Source organism: Ranitomeya variabilis, chromosome 1 (genome assembly GCF_051348905.1).
Source record: "Ranitomeya variabilis isolate aRanVar5 chromosome 1, aRanVar5.hap1, whole genome shotgun sequence".
Taxonomy (NCBI): domain Eukaryota; kingdom Metazoa; phylum Chordata; class Amphibia; order Anura; family Dendrobatidae; genus Ranitomeya; species Ranitomeya variabilis.
In genome coordinates this window covers 943448881-943469612 of record NC_135232.1, presented here as the reverse complement: position 1 = coordinate 943469612, position 20732 = coordinate 943448881, and the positions used below count along the sequence as shown (strand labels likewise).

Below are 20732 nucleotides of genomic sequence, written 5' to 3'. Positions count from 1 at the left end.
ACAGCACTCGCACCATGCGAGTTCTGTCTGATTTTTACGCACCGGTGTCCTTTGAAAAGCCGGTAATTCAGCGCGGTGTACAGTAAAATCACACTGACAGGTTAGAATAGAGTAGATATATACACATAGAATAGGTATATATACATATATATATGTCAGTGAGACACCTATATATGTATATTTATATTTAATGCAGCGCTAGAGAGCATTAAAGCCGCTAATTCAATTGCCGGCTTTTCATTTCTCCTTCCCAAACCCGACAGGATATGAGACATGGTTACATACAGTAAACCATCTCATATCCCTTCTTTTATTACATATTCCTCTTCACTAATGTAAGAAGTGTCTGTGTGTCAAATTTGGGGGCTCTAGCTATGAAATTAAAGGGTTAAATGGCGGAAAAAATTGGCGTGGGCTCCCGTGCAATTTTCTCCACCAGAGCGGTAAAGCCAGTGACAGAGGGCAGATATTAATAGCCTAGAGAGGGTCCATGGTTATTGGCCCCCCCTGGCTACAAACATCTGCCCCCAGCCACCCCAGAAAAGGCACATCTGGAAGATGCGCCTATTCTGGCACTTGGCCACTCTCTTCCCACTCCCGTGTAGCGGTGGGATATGGGGTAATGAAGGGTTAATGTCACCTTGCTATTGTAAGGTGACATTAAGCCAGATTAATAATGGAGAGGCGTCAATTATGACACCTATCCATTATTAATCCAATTGTATGAAATGGTTAAAAAAAACACACACACAATATTGCAAAGTATTTTAATGAAATAAACACACAGGTTGTTGTAATATTTTATTGCTCTCTCAATCCACCTGAAGACCATCGTTCTGTAACAAATTAAAAATAATAAACCAACAATATACATACCTTCCGTAGATCTGTGACGTCCCACGATGTAAATCCATCTGAAGGGGTTAAAATATTTTACAGGCAGGAGCTCTGCTATAATGCAGCTGTGCTCGTGCCTGTAAACCCGGGAATGAAGGTAATGTAGGTCAATGACCTATAGTTACCTTCAGTCACGGTGATGCGCCCTCTGCTGGAACGCTCAACGTCATATGAGGACATCCAGCAGGGGGCGCATCACCGCGACTGAAGGTAACTATAGGTCATTGACCTACATTACCTTCATTCCCCGGGGTTTACAGGCACAGCTGCATTATAGCAGAGCTCCTGCCTGTAAAATATTTTAACCCTGCTTCCCTGAGGAAGCAAGCTGACGCGCAACGTGCGTTGGGGCAACGGTGTGGTCCGGTCGTGGTGCCAGTACATGGGTAAGAGTCCGGGGGGAGGCTTTATGGTTTGACATGCGAGATATGAGTCTGTGTACAGGGCTCATGGCATTGGTACATATTTTGCTATACGCTCCCCGTATCTAGACCTCTGTTATACTTTGCACAATGCAAGTGATCTGTTTGTGGCATTTGGCATCAGACCGATTTCTGCACCGTTTTTTGTCTGTGCTACCCCTACTCTTCCAATGTGCTTGATTTTTATCTTCATGTATCTTTATGTATTTGGAAATTATTGGTAAAAATGTTGTAATTTAATAAAATATTTATATAAATGTTTTTTGGACATGAAACTCCGTTTCTTTTTTGCTTTATTGTATTGGCTTTAGGAGTGTCCTTACTATACTAAATATGTCCTCTTGGTAGTCTCCCCCACTGTGGTTGTGAGCATGCGGAGGAAATTTTTATTGTTTTCTTTCATTTTGGGTTTTTTCTACTTCATCAGATACAGTTGTGCGTGCTGGAGACCATAGAGAGTGTGTATCAGCCAACACACTAAGTTAAACATCAGCCGGGGTACGGGAGAGCAAGGCGCCTTGATGCCTATGGCGATGTATATATAACGCGCTATAGAGGAGCGAAGTACTCGCAGGGGCGAAAGCGCTGAAAAACACCGATGCCAAGGACGCCGTGCTGTGGAGAGGAAAACGCTCCCGGGGCTGGAGAGCGTTTTCCGCTCCACAGCACGGCGTCCTTGGCATCGGTGTTTTTCAGCGCTTTCGCCCCTGCGAGTACTTCGCTCCTCTATAGCGCGTTATATATACATCGCCATAGGCATCAAGGCGCCTTGCTCTCCCGTACCCCGGCTGATGTTTAACTTAGTGTGTTGGCTGATACACACTCTCTATGGTCTCCAGCACGCACAACTGTATCTGATGAAGGTCTTGTTTGTATAGACCGAAAACGTTTATATATGTTGAACTGGATGCACCGAATAAAATCTATTTCTATAATTTGCAACAAATATCTCCAGAGTGCCAAGTATTTCTTAGTTACACTTTACGGGTTGGATTCCTAACTTGTGCACCTCCAAGAAGCCCTGAGTGCCGTGATTACCATTTCTACATGTCTCATATCCTGTCGGGTTTGGGAAGGAGAGAGCAAAAGCCGGCAATTGAATTAGCGGCTTTAATGCTATCTAGCGCTGCATTAAATATAAATATACATATATAGGTGTCTCACTGACATATATATATATGTATATATACACATTCTATGTGTATATATCTATTCTATTCTAACCTGTCAGTGTGATTTTACTTTACACAGCACTGATTTGCCGGCTTTTCAAAGGACACCGGTGCGTAAAAATCGGACAGCAATACGGATGTCATACGGATGTCATACGGATGTTGCGATTAAAAAATCGCATGACACTCGCATGACAATCGCATGATTTTCCTCCGTTTTTTCGGTCCGTTAATCGGACCGTTTTGTCTCTCGCAAGTGGAAAGGGACCCTTCCAGTGCATCACATGATAAAATAAATGGTGTCATTCAAAAGTACAATTCGTCCCCCATAAAAACAAGTCCTCATGCCACTATGTGGACGGAAAAATAAAAAAGTTATGTTAGTTGGTAAAAGGGGAGGAAAAAGTGAAAATGAAAAACGGAAAGTGTGAAGGGGTTAAAGCCTTTATGGATCTACACTGATCTGAAATCATATGTTGTCTAGAATAGATGTTGAGACAAACTTTAGCCCAGCTGCCATACCTTTCTGCACTAAAATAAATTTGGCAAAAAAACTGCTTTTTCAGGTTTTACAGGTCACTCTGCCCATAAGCGATTAAAAGTTCCACAGGAAACTGTAGGAGGTAAACTGTGCAGTATTTAGAGTAAACTAAGTTTAAAAGGTTACAAACAAGCAACTAAAACTATAAGTGGCTATATATACTGTACAATATGTAAAAACAGTTGTACAGTTCAACCAGTGTGTGAATTCAATAACTTGAACTGTTCTGTTTCCGACATCTAATCGGTTATATCTGATTATTTGTTTGCATAATGCTGCAGGTTATTTATTAATTTGTCTGTACTGTTTTGGCTCCCTCTAGCGGCCAGAGTTATGTTTGCGGTCCCATTTTCTGTTTTCTCCCATTTCTTATGTCTGAATCTCCTCCCATTTTTGCAATGCATTATGGTAGCTCAGCCTCCATCTCCCTCCATTTTCCTCCATTTTCCTTCACTCTGCAGTGCATTCAAGGAAAGACTCCTCCATTATATCACCCTTGCGATTGCATTGCCGGTATGTATTTGTGCTCTTTATAGTTAATTTCTGTCCTAATGTTAGCCTAGCATAGTCAGTTGTATCCCTGGTCAGTTCTAGTTTGTAACCTTCATGCACAATGTATAACATGAATAATGTGTATTTCTGCTGTACCATGCACTGATTGTATGTATATGATTGTTTACAGTTTCACTGCGCCATATACTATCACGTTCAATAAAAGCACAGACTCAACCACAGTCTTCTTATTGAACTCCGGTATAGTGGTTTAGCTGCCTGTATAGCTACACGAGCCTGCCTCATTTAGTGAGAACAGAACAGTGAAAAGACAGCCATCCAGCTAGTGGGATTCAAGTCATCGGCTACACAGAGACTACAGCTACAGCAATCTCTGCACAGCCAAGCACTTTCCCAAGACACCATGTCCCACAAATCACACAGGACAAGATCTGTTACTTCTGTCTCCTCAAAGACTACATCCATCAGTAGCACGGTCGCCATTGACCGCGCAAATGCTGAAGCCGCCAAAATGCATGCAAGCTTTGCTGACCAAGAGATGCAACTTAAATTAGAGAAAGCACTCATGGATGCCGCATTAGAAAGCCTAGCAGCAAAAAGAGAAGCTGCAGCTGCCCTCGCTGAGGCAGAATCGCTATAAGCCGCGCAAAACCCTGAGCTGCATAGGCGAAGCAGTATGTCGAGTCTGGAGTTTCCACTGCAAGATTCACCACAACGCACATCTCAGTAGGTTAATGAACTTCCTGATCCAAACTATAACCTGAACCGGTACCAAAACAAGAACACGACATCTCCAGTGATGCGAGCAAGAGTCGTCATGAGGCTCAGCTCCAGGACAGATACAAGCTCGAAAACGTATAGCAAAACAACTCTGCTAATGACTAACTTGCCCCTCACCAGGTAACCAATGTAAATCACCTTGCTGACACATCGTACGTCAGACCGAGGCAATATGACACCAGCTGGCGCCACCCAGAGGATACTAACAGGTACGAATGCACCTCACATCACTATCAGGACGACCCATCACCAGTATACTCTGCTCACAACCAATTCACAACAGAATTTGCTAAGTTCTTTACATGAAGTGAACTGGTTGCTAAGGGAGTCATGAAATTCACTGACCAAGCTGAAAGTCACAGAGCTTGGAAAGCTTCCTTCCAAAATGTCACTAAAGACTTAGGGCTACAACACAGAGAGGAGCTAGACTTCTTAGTCAAATACCTGGGAGAAGAGTCAGTCAAATACGCAGTAAGGGTCAGAGACATTAATATAAATCGCCTTAAGACTGGCCTCAAAGAGATCTGAAAGAGGCTGGATGAGTCTTACTGCTCAGCAGAGGTAATAGAAAGAGCCTTGTTTAAAAGAATCGATGACTTTCCTAAAATATCTAACAAGGGTCTCCAAGTTGCCAAATATGAAGATGCCCTACGGGGACTTGCATTCCTCGACACAGCCAGAGGTGTTAACCCTATAGTCCAAAAGTTGCCCTACAATCTAGGAGAGGTGGCCCACACATGGTTCCACATATAAATACAAACACAGTGTTCCATTCCCTCCCTTCTCCGTTTTTGTAGACTTTATACATCAACAAGTGAGAACTAGAAACGGTCCCAGCTTTGACTTTGCAATGTCATATGCCACACTGTCACCAGCTGCAAATCCACGCAGAACGTCTGTGGCAGTGCACAAGACTTTTGATGTTTCTTCTCCAGGTTCTAATTACAGGTCTGCTGGCTGCTCCCAATCAGAGACAAAAGTGCAGGACCCTGACAAGCAGTGCCCGCTCCATCAGAAGCCTCATCCTCTCCTGAAATGCAGAGCCATCAGAGGAAAATCTATGCCAGATCGCAGAAGCTTCCTGAAAGAAAACGGCATCTGCTACAAGTGCTGCTCCTCCACAACTCATCTCGCCAAGGATTGCAAGGTCAGTGTAAAATGCAAAGAATGTTACACCACAGATCATAACACTGCTCTATACCCTGACCCAGCTCCATGGAGTACACAAAACATGCCAGCTGACGGGGAGGCGGGGAGGAAAAGAACACTGATACAGCTATGCCAGAGATCACTTTACAATGTACAGAAGTCTGCAAAGGGACAAAAGACAGTAGGTCCTGTTCAAAAATATGCCTCGTCAGAGTGTACCCAAAAGGCCATAGAGACCAAGCTGTAAGACTGTATGCTGTCTTGGATGATCAAAGTAATCGATCCTTGGCTAGATCAACATTCTTTGACCTATTCAACATCAAAGGGCCAAGCACTCCCTACTCATTAAAAACGTGTGCAGGTACTGTGACAACAGCAGGCAGAAAAGCTACTGACTACCAAATCGAGTCCTTAGACGGACAATTCTGCCTACCACTACCTACGATCATTGAATGTAACCAGATCCCAGACAACAGATCTGAAATTCCTATTCCAGATGTAGCAATCCATCACGCTCACTTAAAACGCATAGCACACCTTATACCAGAACTCGACCATCAGGCCCAGATAATCCTGCTGTTGGGGAGAGATATCCTGCAGGTTCATAAAGTGAGACGTCATATCAATGGACTCCACAATGCTCCCTATGCCCAAAAGCTAGACCTAGGATGGGTCATAATTGGAAACATATGCTTGGGATGCATGCACGCCCCATCTTCTGTGAGAAGCATGCTGACAAATACATTGGAGAAAGGACACCCATCTCTATTTCAACCTTGTAACAACGAGTTCCATGTCAGGGAACTGCCACACAGCATCCAACTCCCAATCATTTAATAGACTTTACTCACGACAGCAGTATAGTGTCGGGAAGCTATGAGGATCAGTTAGGGTGCACAGTCTTCCAGAGAACTAAGCAGGACAAACAAGTGGCAATGTAGGTAGAAGACAACTTGTTCTTAGAGGTAACAGCGACCCAGCTGTTAAAGATGAGACCCACAGCTGGGTCGCTCCTCTTCCCTTCAAAACCCACAGACCACGTCTACCAAACAACAGAAATCAGGCATTAAAACGTTTCTCCTCTCTCAAACATAATCTACAAAAGAAACCAGAGATGAAAGATCACTTTTTCTCCTTCATGTCAAAAATTTTTGAAAACTGTCATGCAGAGCTAGCTCCCGCTCTCAAAAACTCTGAAGAATGCTGGTCCTACCCATGTTTGGAGTATATCACCCTAAAGGTACCGTCACATTAAGCGACGCTGCAGCGATATAGACAACGATGCCGATCGCTGCAGTGTCGCTGTTTCGTCGTTGTGTGGTCGCTGGAGAGCTGTCGCACAGACAGCTCTCCAGCGACCAACGATGCCGAAGTCCCCGGGTAACCAGGGTAAACATCGGGTTACTAAGCGCAGGGCCGCGCTTAGTAACCCGATGTTTACCCTGGTTACCAGTGTAAATGTAAAAAAAAAAAAACACTACATACTTACATTCCGGTGACTGTCGGGTCCCCCGGCGTCCGCTTCCCTGCACTATGTAAGCGCCGGCCCTAAAGCAGAGCGGTGACATCACCGCTGTGCTTTGCTTTACGGCCGGCACTGACACATTCAGTGCAGGAAGCTCTGAGCAGCAGCGTGGATGCCGGGGGACGTGACAGACATCAGAAGGTGAGTATGTAGTGTTTTTTTTTTACTTTTACAATGGTAACCAGGGTAAATATCGGGTTACTAAGCGCGGCTCTGTGCTTAGTAACCCGATATTTACCCTGGTTACCATTGTAAAACATTGCTGGCATCGTTGCTTTTGCTGTCAAACACAACGATACACGCCGATCTGACGACCAAATAAAGTTCTGGACTTCTAGCTCCGACCAACGATATCACAGCGGGATCCTGATCGCTGCTGCGTGTCAAACACAACGATATCGCTATCCAGGACGCTGCAAGGTCACGGATCGCTATCGTTATCGTTGTTAAGTTGTTCAGTGTGAAGGTACCTTAAGAAACCAGGCCAGATTAGAGTGGTGTTTGATTCCAGTGCTAAGTTTGATGATGTCTCCTTGAATGACATTCTACTGACAGGACCAGACCTCAATAACAAACTGCTGGGAGTACTTATGTGCTTCCGTAAGGATTCCATTGCCTTCGTCACTAACATCAAGCAAATGTTCCTTTGTTCTCTTATGAGAGAGAAAGAAAGGAACTTCCTAAGATTCTTCTGGTACAGAGACAATGATCCCACTAAAGAAGTCACAGAGTATCGCATGAGAGTGCACATCTTTGGCAACAGTCCTTCACCTGCAGTAGCCATTTAGAGTCTCAAAAGGTCGGCTCAAGAACGAGAAATAGAATATGAAGCAGATGTCAGACAATTCATAGAAAAAGACTTTTATGTTGATGACTGTCTGAAAGCCATGCCTTCAAATGAGACTGCCATCAGTCTTCTCAGGAGAGCCCAGGAGATGCTTGCCTGCTGAACCTCAGGCTTCACAAAATAGCCTCAAACAGCCAAGAACTCATGGAAGCATTCCCTTCTCAGGACTTATGTAATGGTCTCAGAGACCTGGACTTGGGTCAGACCCCGCCCTAATGCAACACAGCCTTGGGCTTCTCTGGGAGCTACATTCAGACACTTTCACCTTTCAGGTCAGCCAGGAAGAAAGGCCTTTCACACACTGAGGTGTCCTGTCTACCATCAACAGTCTGTACGATCCCTTGGGTTTCGCAGCTCCTGTTACTATACAAGGCAAAGCCCTACTAAGAGACTTAATTAGGGAAACATCTGACTGGGATGCACCTCTGCCATCTGATAAAATAATCCAGTGGGAACGATGGAAGAAGTCATTAGCAGCCCTCTCCAACCTGAATGTACCAAGACCATACACCCCTGTGCCGTCTACAGAAATACAAAGCCAAGGATTGTACGCATTTGCAGATGCTTCTGTCAAATCAATTGCCGCTGTTGCCTATCTCAAAACTGTAGACTTAAAATGTCACAGCCACATTGGGTTCGTTATGGTGAAGGCCAAACTTGCTTCACAACCAGAGCACACTATACCCAGGTTAGAGCTTTGTGCCGCAGTCTTAGCCATCGAGTTAGCGGAGTTCATCACATCTGAAATGGATATCGACCTGATACAGGCCGAGTTCTACTCAGATAGCAAAGTAGTCCTGGGATATATCGACAACTAAACCAGGTGATTCTATGTTTATGTCAATAACAGAGTGCTACGAATTAGGAGATCAGTTCATCCGAGACAGTGGCTTTACATACCCACAGACCAGAACCCGCAGATCATGCAACTAGAGCAGTTGACGCAAGTTGACTAGCAAGTACAACATGGCTCTCAGGACCAAAACTATTGTACACTGAGGAACGTTTTCTGGACACCTTTGAACTAGTAGGAGAGTACTCAGATGCTGAAATCCGCCCTCAGATGTCTACACTTCATACAACGACCTCTGCTATCCAGCTTGGATCTCACAGGTTAGACAAATTTTCAAGTTGGAAGTCACTTATTCGAGCCATTACCTGCCTGACCCATATAGCTCACTCGTTCAGGACCACCAAAACTTGTGACACGAAAAAATGTAAAGGTTGGCTACTGAGAGTAGGAGGCTGGCTCAAAGAAGCTAAAATGGAGTTTGTGGAGAAATTCCCTCTTAGGCTGGGTTCACATTGCGTTATGGCAGTCCGTTAGATGGACTGCGCTACACCGCGGCATAACGTGGTGTAACGCGGTCCTTTAACGCTGCCATTAACCCCTATTATTGGGCGCATCGTCAACGCATGCCATAATGGGCATGCGCTAGCGATGTGCCGTCATTCTGTGACAGACCCTCGGAAGCGGGCTGCAGCGTTTCCAGGTCAGTCACCGCTAGCGCAGATAGAGCATCTGCACTAGCGCGGTCGCATAACGCGATCTTCTTTGGCACTTGCTTTAATGCAGTCCGTTTAAAGCATGCTTTGAACGGACTGCTGTAACCCAATGGGAACCCAGCCTTATACTTCCCGGAAAATGTCATGTTGCCTACTTAATCGTACAACACTACCACAATCTGGTCAAGCACCAAGAAAGACTATTTACAGAAGGAGCCATCAGAACTGCTGGCCTGTGGATTGTCGGTGCATAGAAACTCATCAGTAGTGTCATCTACAAATGTATTACCTGCCGTAAGCTTCATGGTTCGACTCAAACCCAAAAGATGGCTGACCTACCAGCAGATAGACTCAGCCCAGACCCTCCTTTTGCCAGCGTTGGTCTCGATGTGTTTGGGCCTTGGTCAGTTGTTACACGTCATACGAGAGGCGGCTTAGCCAATAGTAAACGTTGGGCAATTATGTTCACCTGTATGTCAATCAGAGCGGTCCACATAAAGGTCATTGAGTCCCTTGACACAACAAGTTTCATCAATGCTTTAAGACATTTTATTGCCATCCGTGGTCCTATCAAGCATATACGTTCAGACAGAGGTACTGACTTCGTCGGTGCAGCAAAAGAATTAGGAATACCTTCAAATCTAGACTATAAGACTCTCAAGAGGTTCCTCAGTGACCAAAGTTGCACATGGTCGTTCATCCCGCCTCACTCTTCACACATGGAAGGATCTTGGGAACGAATGATTGGTCTAGTACGGAGAATTTTCTATTCCACTCTTCTTCAAACAGGAGGATTACCCACGAAAGCCTACTCACCTTCATGGCAGAAGCCGCAGATATAATCAACGCAAGACCCTTGGTTCCAGTCCCTAATGACCCTGAGGAACCCTTGTTATTAACCCCAGCTACTTTCCTTACCCAGAAAACAGGACTGTCCAGTGCCCCTCCAGGAGGATTCGACGCTAAGGACCTCTTGTTATGATCCTTAGTGGTTGAGGATCACAAAATACTCCAGCTAAGTAACAAAACATAGGACAAGCTCTAGAGAGGTGGCAAACTGGACTGACCGCAAATCTGAACCTATCCAACACACTAAAGGTAGCCGGTGAACGTGTCTAAAATCCTAGACGTCTCGAGCCAGCCTGAGGAACTAACTACCCCTAGAGAGAAAGAAAGACCTCACTTGCCTCCAGAGAAATAATCCCCAAAGATATAGAAGCCCCCAACAAATAATAACGGTGAGGTAAGAGGAAGGCACATACACAGGGGTGAAAGCAGATTCAGCAAATGAGGCCCACTAATACTAGATAGCAGAAAATAGAACAGGGGTCTGTGCGGTCAGTAAAAAACCCTTACAAAATATCCACACTGAGATTTCAAGAACCCCCGCACCAACTAACGGTGTGGGGGGAGAAACTCAGTCCCCTAGAGCAACCAGCAAGCGAGGAAATCACATTTTAGCAAGCTGGACAAGAAACATGATGAATGCTGATAATCAAAAAATAAACAAACAAAAACTTAGCTTGTCTTGGAGAGACTGGGAGCAAGGTAGTCACAAGGAATCTGAAGAGCACTGAATACATTGAGAGCAGGCAAGGAACTGAGTATCCAGGTGAGCTAAATAGGAAACCAACCAAGGATAACGAACCAGCTGATGCTGCCAACCTGCAGAAAGACAACACTACACAGTACCGCTTGTGACCACTAGAGGGAGCCCAAAAATAGAGTTCACAACACCTCTACAAGCACCAATGGAGGCAGGTATAAAGTCTTGCAAATACTTTCTGGGACAGGTGGCGCAAACAATATTTGTCTACCCTGCAGCCACGGATGAAGTGTCTATCTACTAGGCATAATCTGAGCATAGGTAACCTTGTTCTTGTGAAAGACTGTCAAATTCACCGGAACCAGTGGCCACTTGGTCTAGTTACCGCAACATTCCCTAGCAAGGACGGCAACGTCCGCAAAGTTGAACTAAGGACAACCAAAGGGAATGAACCTAAGACATTTTTCAGACCAGTTCCTACTGTTGCCTTCAGAAGAAAGGGATAGTGACATCCATTGATGCCAGAAGGGGAGTGTTCTGTTTCTGACATCTAAGCTATTATATCTTATTGTTTGCAGAATGCTGTAGGTTATTTATTAATTTGTCTGTACTGTTTTGGCTCCCTCTAGCAGCCAGATTTATGTTTGCGGTCCTATTTTCTGTTTTCTCCCATTTCTTATGTCTGAATATCCTCCCATTTTTGCAATGCATTATGGTAGCTCAGCCTCCATCTCCCTCCATTTTCCTTCATTCTGCATTCAAGGAAAGACTCCTCCATTACATCCCCAGTGCGATTGCATTGCCGGTATGTATTTGTGCTCTTTATAGTTAATTTCTGTCCTAGCCTAGCAAAGTCAGTTGTAACCCTGGTCAGTTCTAGTTTTTGTAACCTTCATGCACAGTGTACGACATGCATAATGTGTATTTCTGCTGTACCATGCACTGATTGTATGTATATGATTGTTGCACAGACTCAACCACAGTCTCCTTATTGGACTCCAGTATAGCGGTTTAGCTGCCTGGATAGCTACATGAGCCTGCCTCATTTAGTGAGGACAGAACATGAACTATCTCAAAAAACCTTGTAGGGTAACCTAAAAAGAAATAGGAAAGGGAAAAAAGGGAAAGTAAGATAGAGACAAGGAAAAGAAAAAACGAGAGGAAAGAAAAGGAGAAAGTAAAAAGATGTAGGTAAAGAAAAGAAAAGAGAAAAAATGGTCACCAAAATAGAAATTAAGCAAATTTAGATATAAGATGCAAAATGCCTCATGTACATGTCAGTCAGGTATATAATTCCTGGTGCCCATGTACCAGACATCTTATGCACTGTGCCATAGACCTGGGATATTAAGTCTTCAATTTTGAGGGTATTCTTTAGTTCTGCCACAAATTCAGCACTTGTAGGAGGGTACTTTTGTTTCCAATGTTTAGTATTAAGGCCCCGTCTCACATAGCGAGATCGCTTGCGAGATCGCTGCTGAGTCACAAGTTTTGTGACGCAACAGCGACCTCCATAGCGATCTCGCTATGTGTGACACGTACCAGCGATCAGGCCCCTGCTGCGAGATCGCTGGTCGTGTCGGAATGGCCTGGACCTTTTTTTGGTCGTTGAGGCCCCGCTGACATCGCTGAATCGGTGTGTGTGACACCGATCCAGCGATGTCTTCACTGGTAACCAGGGTAAACATCGGGTTACTAAGCGCAGGGCCGCGCTTAGTAACCCGATGTTTACCCTGGTTACCAGCGTAAATGTAAAAAAAACAAACAGTACATACTCGCCTTCTGATGTCCGTCAGGTCCCTTGCCGTCTGCTTCCTGCTCTCACTGACTCCCGGCCGTACAGTGAGAAGTGAGAGCACAGCAGTGACGTCACCGCTGCGCTCTGCTCTCAGTGTACGGCGGCTCAGTCAGAGCAGGAAGCAGACGGCAAGGGACCTGGACACCGAAAGGCGAGTATGTACTGTTTGTTTTTTTTGGTAACCAGGGTAAACATCGGGTTACTAAGCGCGGCCCTGCGCTTAGTAACCCGATGTTTACCCTGGTTACCCGGGTGCTGCAGGGGGACTTCGGCATCGTTGAAGACAGTTTCAACGATGCCGAAGTCGTTCCCCTAATCGTTGGTCGCTGGGGAGAGCGGTCTGTGTGACAGCTCCCCAGCGACCACACAGCGACTTACCAACGATCACGGCCAGGTCATATCGCTGGTCGTGATCGTTGGTAAATCGCTTAGTGAGACGGGGCCTTTAGTCTCCTGGCTGCTGAAAGAAAGTGTCTAAGCAGTCTCCTTTAGCCAGGAATTGGCATATCGTTTAAAGATAGAAGAACTAAAGCTGTAGAGGGTTGAGCCTTGGTTAAAGAGTGTTGGTTAAATGGTGGTTGGTTAAATCAAACATTGATTCCCAAGAGTGTCTTATAATGGGACACAACCACCAAATATGAGAGTAAAAACTATTTAATTGAGACTTCTCAAGCATGAAGCTGAAACTCAAGGAAATATTGAATGTAAAGGCAAGGGACAGCTATACATTCTTGATAGGACTTTGTAGTACCTCTCCTGTGATAGAGAACATAGTGAGGACTTGTGTGTCAAAAGAAGTATTCTGAAATGCTCCCCTGTAGAAAGAGGTCTTTCCAGGTCCTCTTCCCATCTCATAAAGAAAGATGGAGGATCTGCAATGGAGGTCTGGTCATCCTGAAACATCCCATACAGTAGAAAAATGATGTGACCAGAGAGATCCTTCATCAAACACAGACCTTCAAAAGGAATGAGTAATCTAAAAATGTTGGCTTGAAATGATATAGATCTTATGAAGCTCCTTCACTACTTGTAAAAAAGCCATGAGTCTGGGGGGTATGTTGGAATTGGGGAAAAGGTATAAAATAGGACACTGGTCTTTTGGTTTAATTAGGTTAGGTTAGTCTATTGAGGCCTGCAGGAAAAGAGAGATTGTCATTGAGGTGTCAAGGTTCCTGGCATTGAGGAGAGGTAAAATAAAATATTGCCTCATTTAACCCCTTCGCAACATGCGCTATACATATACTGCTCTGCCGGAGCTGCGTTCACACAAACAGTAGTATATGTACTGCGCCACAATCGCGCGGCCTCACACTAAGCGCCGCAGCGATCGGGTGTGGATACCAGCTCTATGTTAGAGCTGACGCCCCACAGCAATGCCCACGATCGGTACTAGCACAGACCGCGGACATTTCACCCCTCTGATGCCACTGCCAGTAGTGACAGCGACATCGAGGAGCATCGCACAGGGAATGGATTCCCTGCATGCTTTCATCAGGACAACGCAATGTGATCACGTTGTCCTGATGGTCTCCATCAGCTTCAGGGAAAGTGGTGTATCAGTGCCTTCTCAGAGCAGGACCTGAGATGCCTCCTTCCCTGCCTGTCAGATGCTGCTCCGATGCTCCGCAGCGCAGAAGCATTGCAGAGAATTAGATCAGCGATCTGCAATGTAAATATGATGTCCCATCCTGGGACAATGTAAAACAGTAAAAAGAAAAATTATTAAAAAGTGTAAAAATATTTTTTTAAAAAATTTTCAACTAAAGAACATAAAAAACAGAAACGAATATTTTTCCAATATATGCATTTATTTATGTAAATAAAAAAATAAACAATAAAAGTACACATATTTGGTATCGCTGTGTCTGTAACGACCCGCTCTATAAAACTGTCTCACTAGTTAACCCCTTCAGTGAACACAGAAAAAAACAAATAATTTAAAACAAGTAAAAAAAACCCCAATGCTTTATCATAATACCGCCAAACAAAAAGTACAATAAAACGCGATCAAAAAGATGAATGTAAATAAAAATGGTAAGACTGAAAAGTCATTTTGTCCTGCAAAAACCAAGCCGCCATACAGCTCCATCAGCAGAAAAATAAAAAGTGATAGCTCTCAGAATTAAGCGATGCAAAAATAATGAAAGAAAAATAATTTTTTTTCTTTAAAATAGTTTCCATAGTGCAAAAGCGCCAAAACATAAAAAAAATGAATTGTACTGACCCAAATAATAAAGATGCCTTACCATATTTACCATACGTGGTATAAAAAACACATACAAAAAGCAATTCCTGAATTGCTGGTTTTTGTTCATTCTGTCTCCCAAAAATCGGGATAGAAAGAGATCAAAAAATGTCATGTACTCGAAAGTGGTATCAATAAAAACGTTAAATTGTCCTGCAAAAATCAAGCCATCAGATGACTCTGACGACCAAAATATGGAAAAATTATAGCTCTCAAAATATGTTGTTGCAAAAACTATTTTTTGCAATAAAAAGTGTCTTTTAGTATGTGTGACAGCAGCCAAACATAAAAACCCGATATAAATCTTGTATCGCTGTAATCGCACTGACCCGAAGAATATAGTGACCTAATCACTTATACCGTACAAGGAACTGCGTAAAAAATAAATAAAACCAATTTTCCACCTGCTGTTGATTTTTTTAATTTTGCCTCCCAAAGATCGCAGTAAGGTTTGGCACACATTTATCCTGCACTCTACGCTGATCGCTTACACAGGTTTCCATGTACATCTCTGAAATACGCAATTCAGACAGAGCTCCCGGCAGAAGATTCCCTATAATGAGGCAGAGGAAGGCACTGTGGACGCTATAGGATGTGATCCAGCGGTGTCCGTCTTTGTAGGATTCCATAAAAGTGCCATCAGCCACAGTTTTGTGCACTTCTGAAAAGAACACCACTGAATAGAGGCCAGATGGAGTCCAGAGTAACTCTGCTGCCACATTATAGTGACTGGATCCATTGGGGAATTCATTTGTCACGTCACTCGAAGATTTAGTTGGAAACCCCGATGTAAGTGCTTAGTGTAAAGCGCCGGATAAATGTGATCATAAATATTATGTAAAATGTTCCCAATAAAAGCTTCAACTAAATCCACAAAAAAGCAAGCCCTCACTCAGGTCCATCATCTGTTAATGGAAATATAGGGGGCTTCCAGTGTTACTGGTAGCACAAAGGCTCTGGAAAAGCAAAATAGCTTCTCGCTACCCAAAAGAAATTCAGCAAATTCTCCGCTCCCAAATCCTAATGCCCCCACTCCCTCCTGAGCCCCAGTGTGCCTAAACCACATTTAGTGCCCACATGTTTGGCATTTCTATAGTGATGAGAGCCCGCCTAATTTACAGGTGCGTGTCTCCAAAAGCATGAAAAAGGCATAACGTACTGGGCACTACAATGGCAGTTTGCAATTTTCACTCAGCAACATCCACTGCTGTTTGTTTCTGAAAAACAGCAATGGAGTCAAGCTCGTCTCTTCATCTGTAGATTAATTCCCAAAGGGTTATAATTTCCAAAATGGGGTCACTTGAGGGAGGATTCTGCTTTTCTAGCACTTAGGGGCTCTTTATATGGAATCCGCAAACTATTCTAGGAAAATCTGCGGCAAATAGCGCTTCATCCCTCCCGAGTCACTCTGTATGGCTAAGTAGTATTGTACAGCCACATATGAGATATTGGCACGTTCAGTACAAATTTGTGGGACAAATTTTGGTGTCATTTTTACCCATTTCCCAGTATGAAAATGTAAAACTTGGGGCTAACAATCTTGGGGGTAAAAATGTAAATTATTTTATCTTCACTGCCAAATGGTATAAAAGTCTGTGACACACCTGTGGTGTCAAAATAATCATTACACCATAGATGAATTCATTGAGAGGTTTAGTTTGTAAAATGGGGTCACTTGTGGGGGCTTCTGCTGTGTTGGCATCTCAGGGGCTCTGCCAATGTAACATGGCACCCTCAAAGAAGTGCAGCAAAATCTGCACTATAATATGGAGTTTCTTCCCTTCTGAGGTTTGCAGTGTGCCTCAAAAGTAGTTTTTGATGACATATGGGGTATCAGTAAAGACACGAGAAGTTGCACAACAAATTTGGGGGAACATTTTCTCCTGTTACCCTTGTAAAAAATACTAAATTTGGAGCTAAGAAAGATTTTTGTGGGAAAAATTTGATTTTTTTTTATTTTCACTGCTTAACCTTATAAACTTCCGTGAAGCAGGTAGCGGTTGTGGTCCATATAATTGTGATGGGACTTTATTTGGATTGTGACGTTTTCAATTTCAAACCACTTCTTAATTGTGCTGTGCTATTTCCAAAATGCTAGTGCCCAGTGAGGCACAACTATAGAGGTGTAAATCTGGTATAGCAGGTCGAACTGAAAGTTTAGCTTTACCTAAGTGATATGATAAGCAAGAACGTTTATGGTACCAAAGAAATGTATTTATAACAGTTTAAAGGCTTGAAAAGAAGGAAGCATGTTAATATAGCTGTATGTGAACGTATTGATTTTTCTGAACCACAATTTTTCACGGTCCAATTCAACTTTAAGTGATGTGCAAAGAAAATTGGAGTTATATAACTGGAAAGGGTCTGGTGTTATTTGAATGCCCTAGAAAGTATTTGAGTCCATTTGCCAATGAAAGGGAAAGGAAGAATGTAACTGGGTTGCTAATGTAGGAGGAAGCAAAATATTGAGTATTTCAGATTTGTGGGAAATTATCTTGAAATTGTTCAGACAACCAAACTGGTGTTGTCCGGATATAATATTTTGTAGGCTAGTAATAGGAGCAGTTATGTAGAGCAGGAGATCATCAGCAAATAAAGCTGATTTGTGATCTTTTGATATGATTGGGATGCATTTAACCAAAGTATTGCTTCGGAGTGCCACAGCCAAATGTTCCATAATTAGTATATATAGTATAGGGAATAGAGGGTATCCCTAATGAGTGGCATTATAAATCTGAAATTGGCGGGAAAGAGGTCCATTGACTCTAACTTGCGCCGAAGGTGATATTCCACATAACATGACCTCTTAAATAACAAGACTTTAAAAGGCCTGAAACATGAAGTTCCCAGCGTACCCTGTAAATCCTTACTCAGCATCAATCAATAGGATGCACATGGAAAGTTCAGCTCTCCTAGCTCAATATATGAGAGATCTAGTCTTGATGGTGTTGTAACTGGCTTCACGGCCAGGCATAATGATTGGTCAATATCTTTAGGTAGCTGCTGTAAAGAGAGGTGTCTTCTCCAGGTTTGGGAAGGACTGAAATATTATTATTATTATTATACATTTTTACAGCGCCATTTATTCCATTACGCTTTACATGGGAACGGGCAAATATAGACAAGTACAATAAACATGAGTAAAACAAGGCACAATATCTGCCATGAGAGCGTGTAGCAGAAGTGAGCCACCTGAAGAGATATAATTACACACAGATAACAGTAAGGGAACTAACGTCAAGTGAGTCTGAGAATAGTTTGAAGAATCCAGCTGTATAGCCATCTGGACCTGGGCTTTTTGAAAGTTTCATCTCTCCAATGGCTGCGGTCACCTCCTCCATAGTGAAGTCTTTCTCAAGACCTGATAGATCCTCAGTCGGTAAGGAAGGAAGTTTGTGTGAGGATGTATGATCTAAGGCTAGGTTCACATTTGCGGTTGGGTCCACAACGTCTCATCCGCAACCGCAAACGCATGCAAACTCATATTAACGCTGCATTCTTTATCCGCATCAACTTATGCATGACGGATAAAAAAACCGCAATGTTTGCATGCGCATGTGTTTGCGCTGTTTATGCGCATGCCTTTGTTATGAAAAAATGTTTCAAGGACAATTTCATTGACACTTATACATTGCCTGTATATAGACCCTTGTGCAAACGCAAGCGAACGCATGTCCTTGCATTCCTATGCGTTCCCATAGACTATAATGCGTTGTTTTGACGCACTCTTTCCGCAAGCGTTCGAATGCGTATGTCAGCGGAAATTTGATGCCCAAAAAATTCTAACATGGTGCGTCAGCCGCGCCCCACCGCACACCGCGAAAATACGCATGCGTAAGCAAACGTGGGCGAACGCATGCAAACACATGCATCTGCGTCTACAATGTTAAAGATAGAAAATCAAGACGCATGCGGATGTATGCGTCCGAAACGCTGCGGACACAACCGCAAATGTGAAATCAGCCTTATTTGTCTAATTGTGCAGTTTGTAAAGAGAATCTGTCCGTTGCACTTGCAGTCTGATTTGTGGACTGCATGGTATAGAGAAGAAGCTGAGCAAAGTAATATATATGTTTCTAAGAAAGGATTCAGTATAACTTGTATTTTATTCACTGAAACCACTAGTTATTGTACACATGAGTCCAGTGGGCGGTCCTACTAATGATTGACAGTTATCTCCACATGTACAGTCATATAGGTAATTCTGTCAATCACTGGGTAGGACCGCCTACTGGACTTGTATGTATACAAACATAAGAGATTTCACTGCATGAAATACAAGTTTTACTGAATCTTTTCCCACAAAAATGTCTATCAATCTGATCAGCTACTCCTTCCCTACAACACCTTGTCTGCAGATTAAACACCATTTTCAACATAGGGTCATTCCATATCAAGTGATCCAAATATGAATATTTTTTTACCTGACTTCTTTAGATTTTTTTTGTGACAGGTTCTCACAATGTCAGACTGAAGAACAATGGGCCCACCAAAGTATTTGATTCCGAGGGCCCACCTTTCTCCCCCACTCAAGAGGCCCATTGTAGCTGCAACGTTTGCACTATGAGCTCTCCTGAAGGAGAAGCCAGGGCCCACCGGAGGATTCTCTGGTGGGCCAGTCCAACCCTGGGTTCTGACATTTGTTGCATAGCCAGGGAAGACTAGAAAATCAGATTGTTACTCTGGTAATTATAGAGTTAAAAGTTCCAAAACCTACAGACAGGTACAACTTCCATTGGCTTAGAACTTTGTTCTCTTTGGTTTACAGAGCACACACTATAGAGCTGGTAGTGATTGATCAATTCATTAGAAACTTACCTAACAATGAAGAAGGATATTGATTGTTGCTTTGCATTTCTCAGGAGTTTGTATCAGCAAAGCCAGACTTGAAGGTGCAAATAATGAGGAAGGCCACACATCAGGAAGTGGTAAGGTGTGCGGTGCTACACTGAAGGGCAGTGAAATGTAACAATACATTATAGAAAACACTGCAGTATGAACACGGCTTCATCACTCCACTTACCTTGCTGACAGGCAGAAAGAAGGGAAACCATGGCTAGGAGTACAATATCAGATTCCGCACCCATGCTTTAGTGATCGTAGATTCTCTCTGTGAGTTACAGTTCAGTATCCGCCCCGTTCAGAGAGGCACTCCCATATAGCAAACACAATTATACATTGCCTCCAGAAGCTTGTCCAGTTATTATACAACTACAAAAGACGAAGTTCGGCATTTCGCCACGTGTAGTCGTTCTACAGCTAAAATCATATAAATGTGTCGTTTCAATATAGGAAACGATAGTCATGTTTGTTTATGTAACAATGGCACCAACGTATTCCGCAGCACTTTACAATAAGGGAAGCAGCTAAATGGTAACTGCAATTTCAACAAATTTATGCCCATATAACATATTACAAAATTCCATATTACTTTAATCAAAATAAAGCTTAAGTACAGTAAAATTGCTCCTGAATTCCCATCACTAGAGTTCTCAATTCTTTCTAACTTAACTGCCTGTTATTAGATGAAATCCATCTCGATCAGTAGACCAGTAAGGAAATGAGAGTCTTTGCTCTGTCAAAACGAATAGAAAAAAACCTGAGAATTGATGAACCTAAGGTAAAGAAAGCACCAGCATGTATAGTTCTGGTGGACCTCCCAGGCAGAATAATTGTCTAATTGCCCTTTAAAATTAATATCGCTTGCAAAGGTACAAATAATTTTGGGACACTCTTCAATAAAATAGAAAAGTTATGTGCTTCAATACTAGACTGTACACAATCTTATGTT

General features: G+C 43.2%; 1 protein-coding gene across 2 annotated transcripts in view; it reads right to left on the bottom strand.

Moving 5' to 3' along the window:
- Positions 1-20098, bottom strand: part of LOC143791163 (microsomal glutathione S-transferase 2-like) — a 60013-nt gene extending 39915 nt beyond the window's left edge. Inside the window, exons 1-2 of one of the 2 annotated variants that reach the window (XM_077279211.1) lie at positions 19965-20067; positions 19760-19889 (exon numbers count right to left, since the gene is read on the bottom strand). In XM_077279211.1, the coding sequence (XP_077135326.1) occupies positions 19760-19796 (37 nt within the window). In that variant the 5' untranslated portion in view covers positions 19797-19889; positions 19965-20067. Of the gene's footprint in view, positions 1-19759; positions 19890-19964 lie in introns of both variants that reach the window. The other variant, XM_077279210.1, reaches the window with a different exon arrangement.
- Positions 20099-20732: the final 634 nt, after the last annotated feature.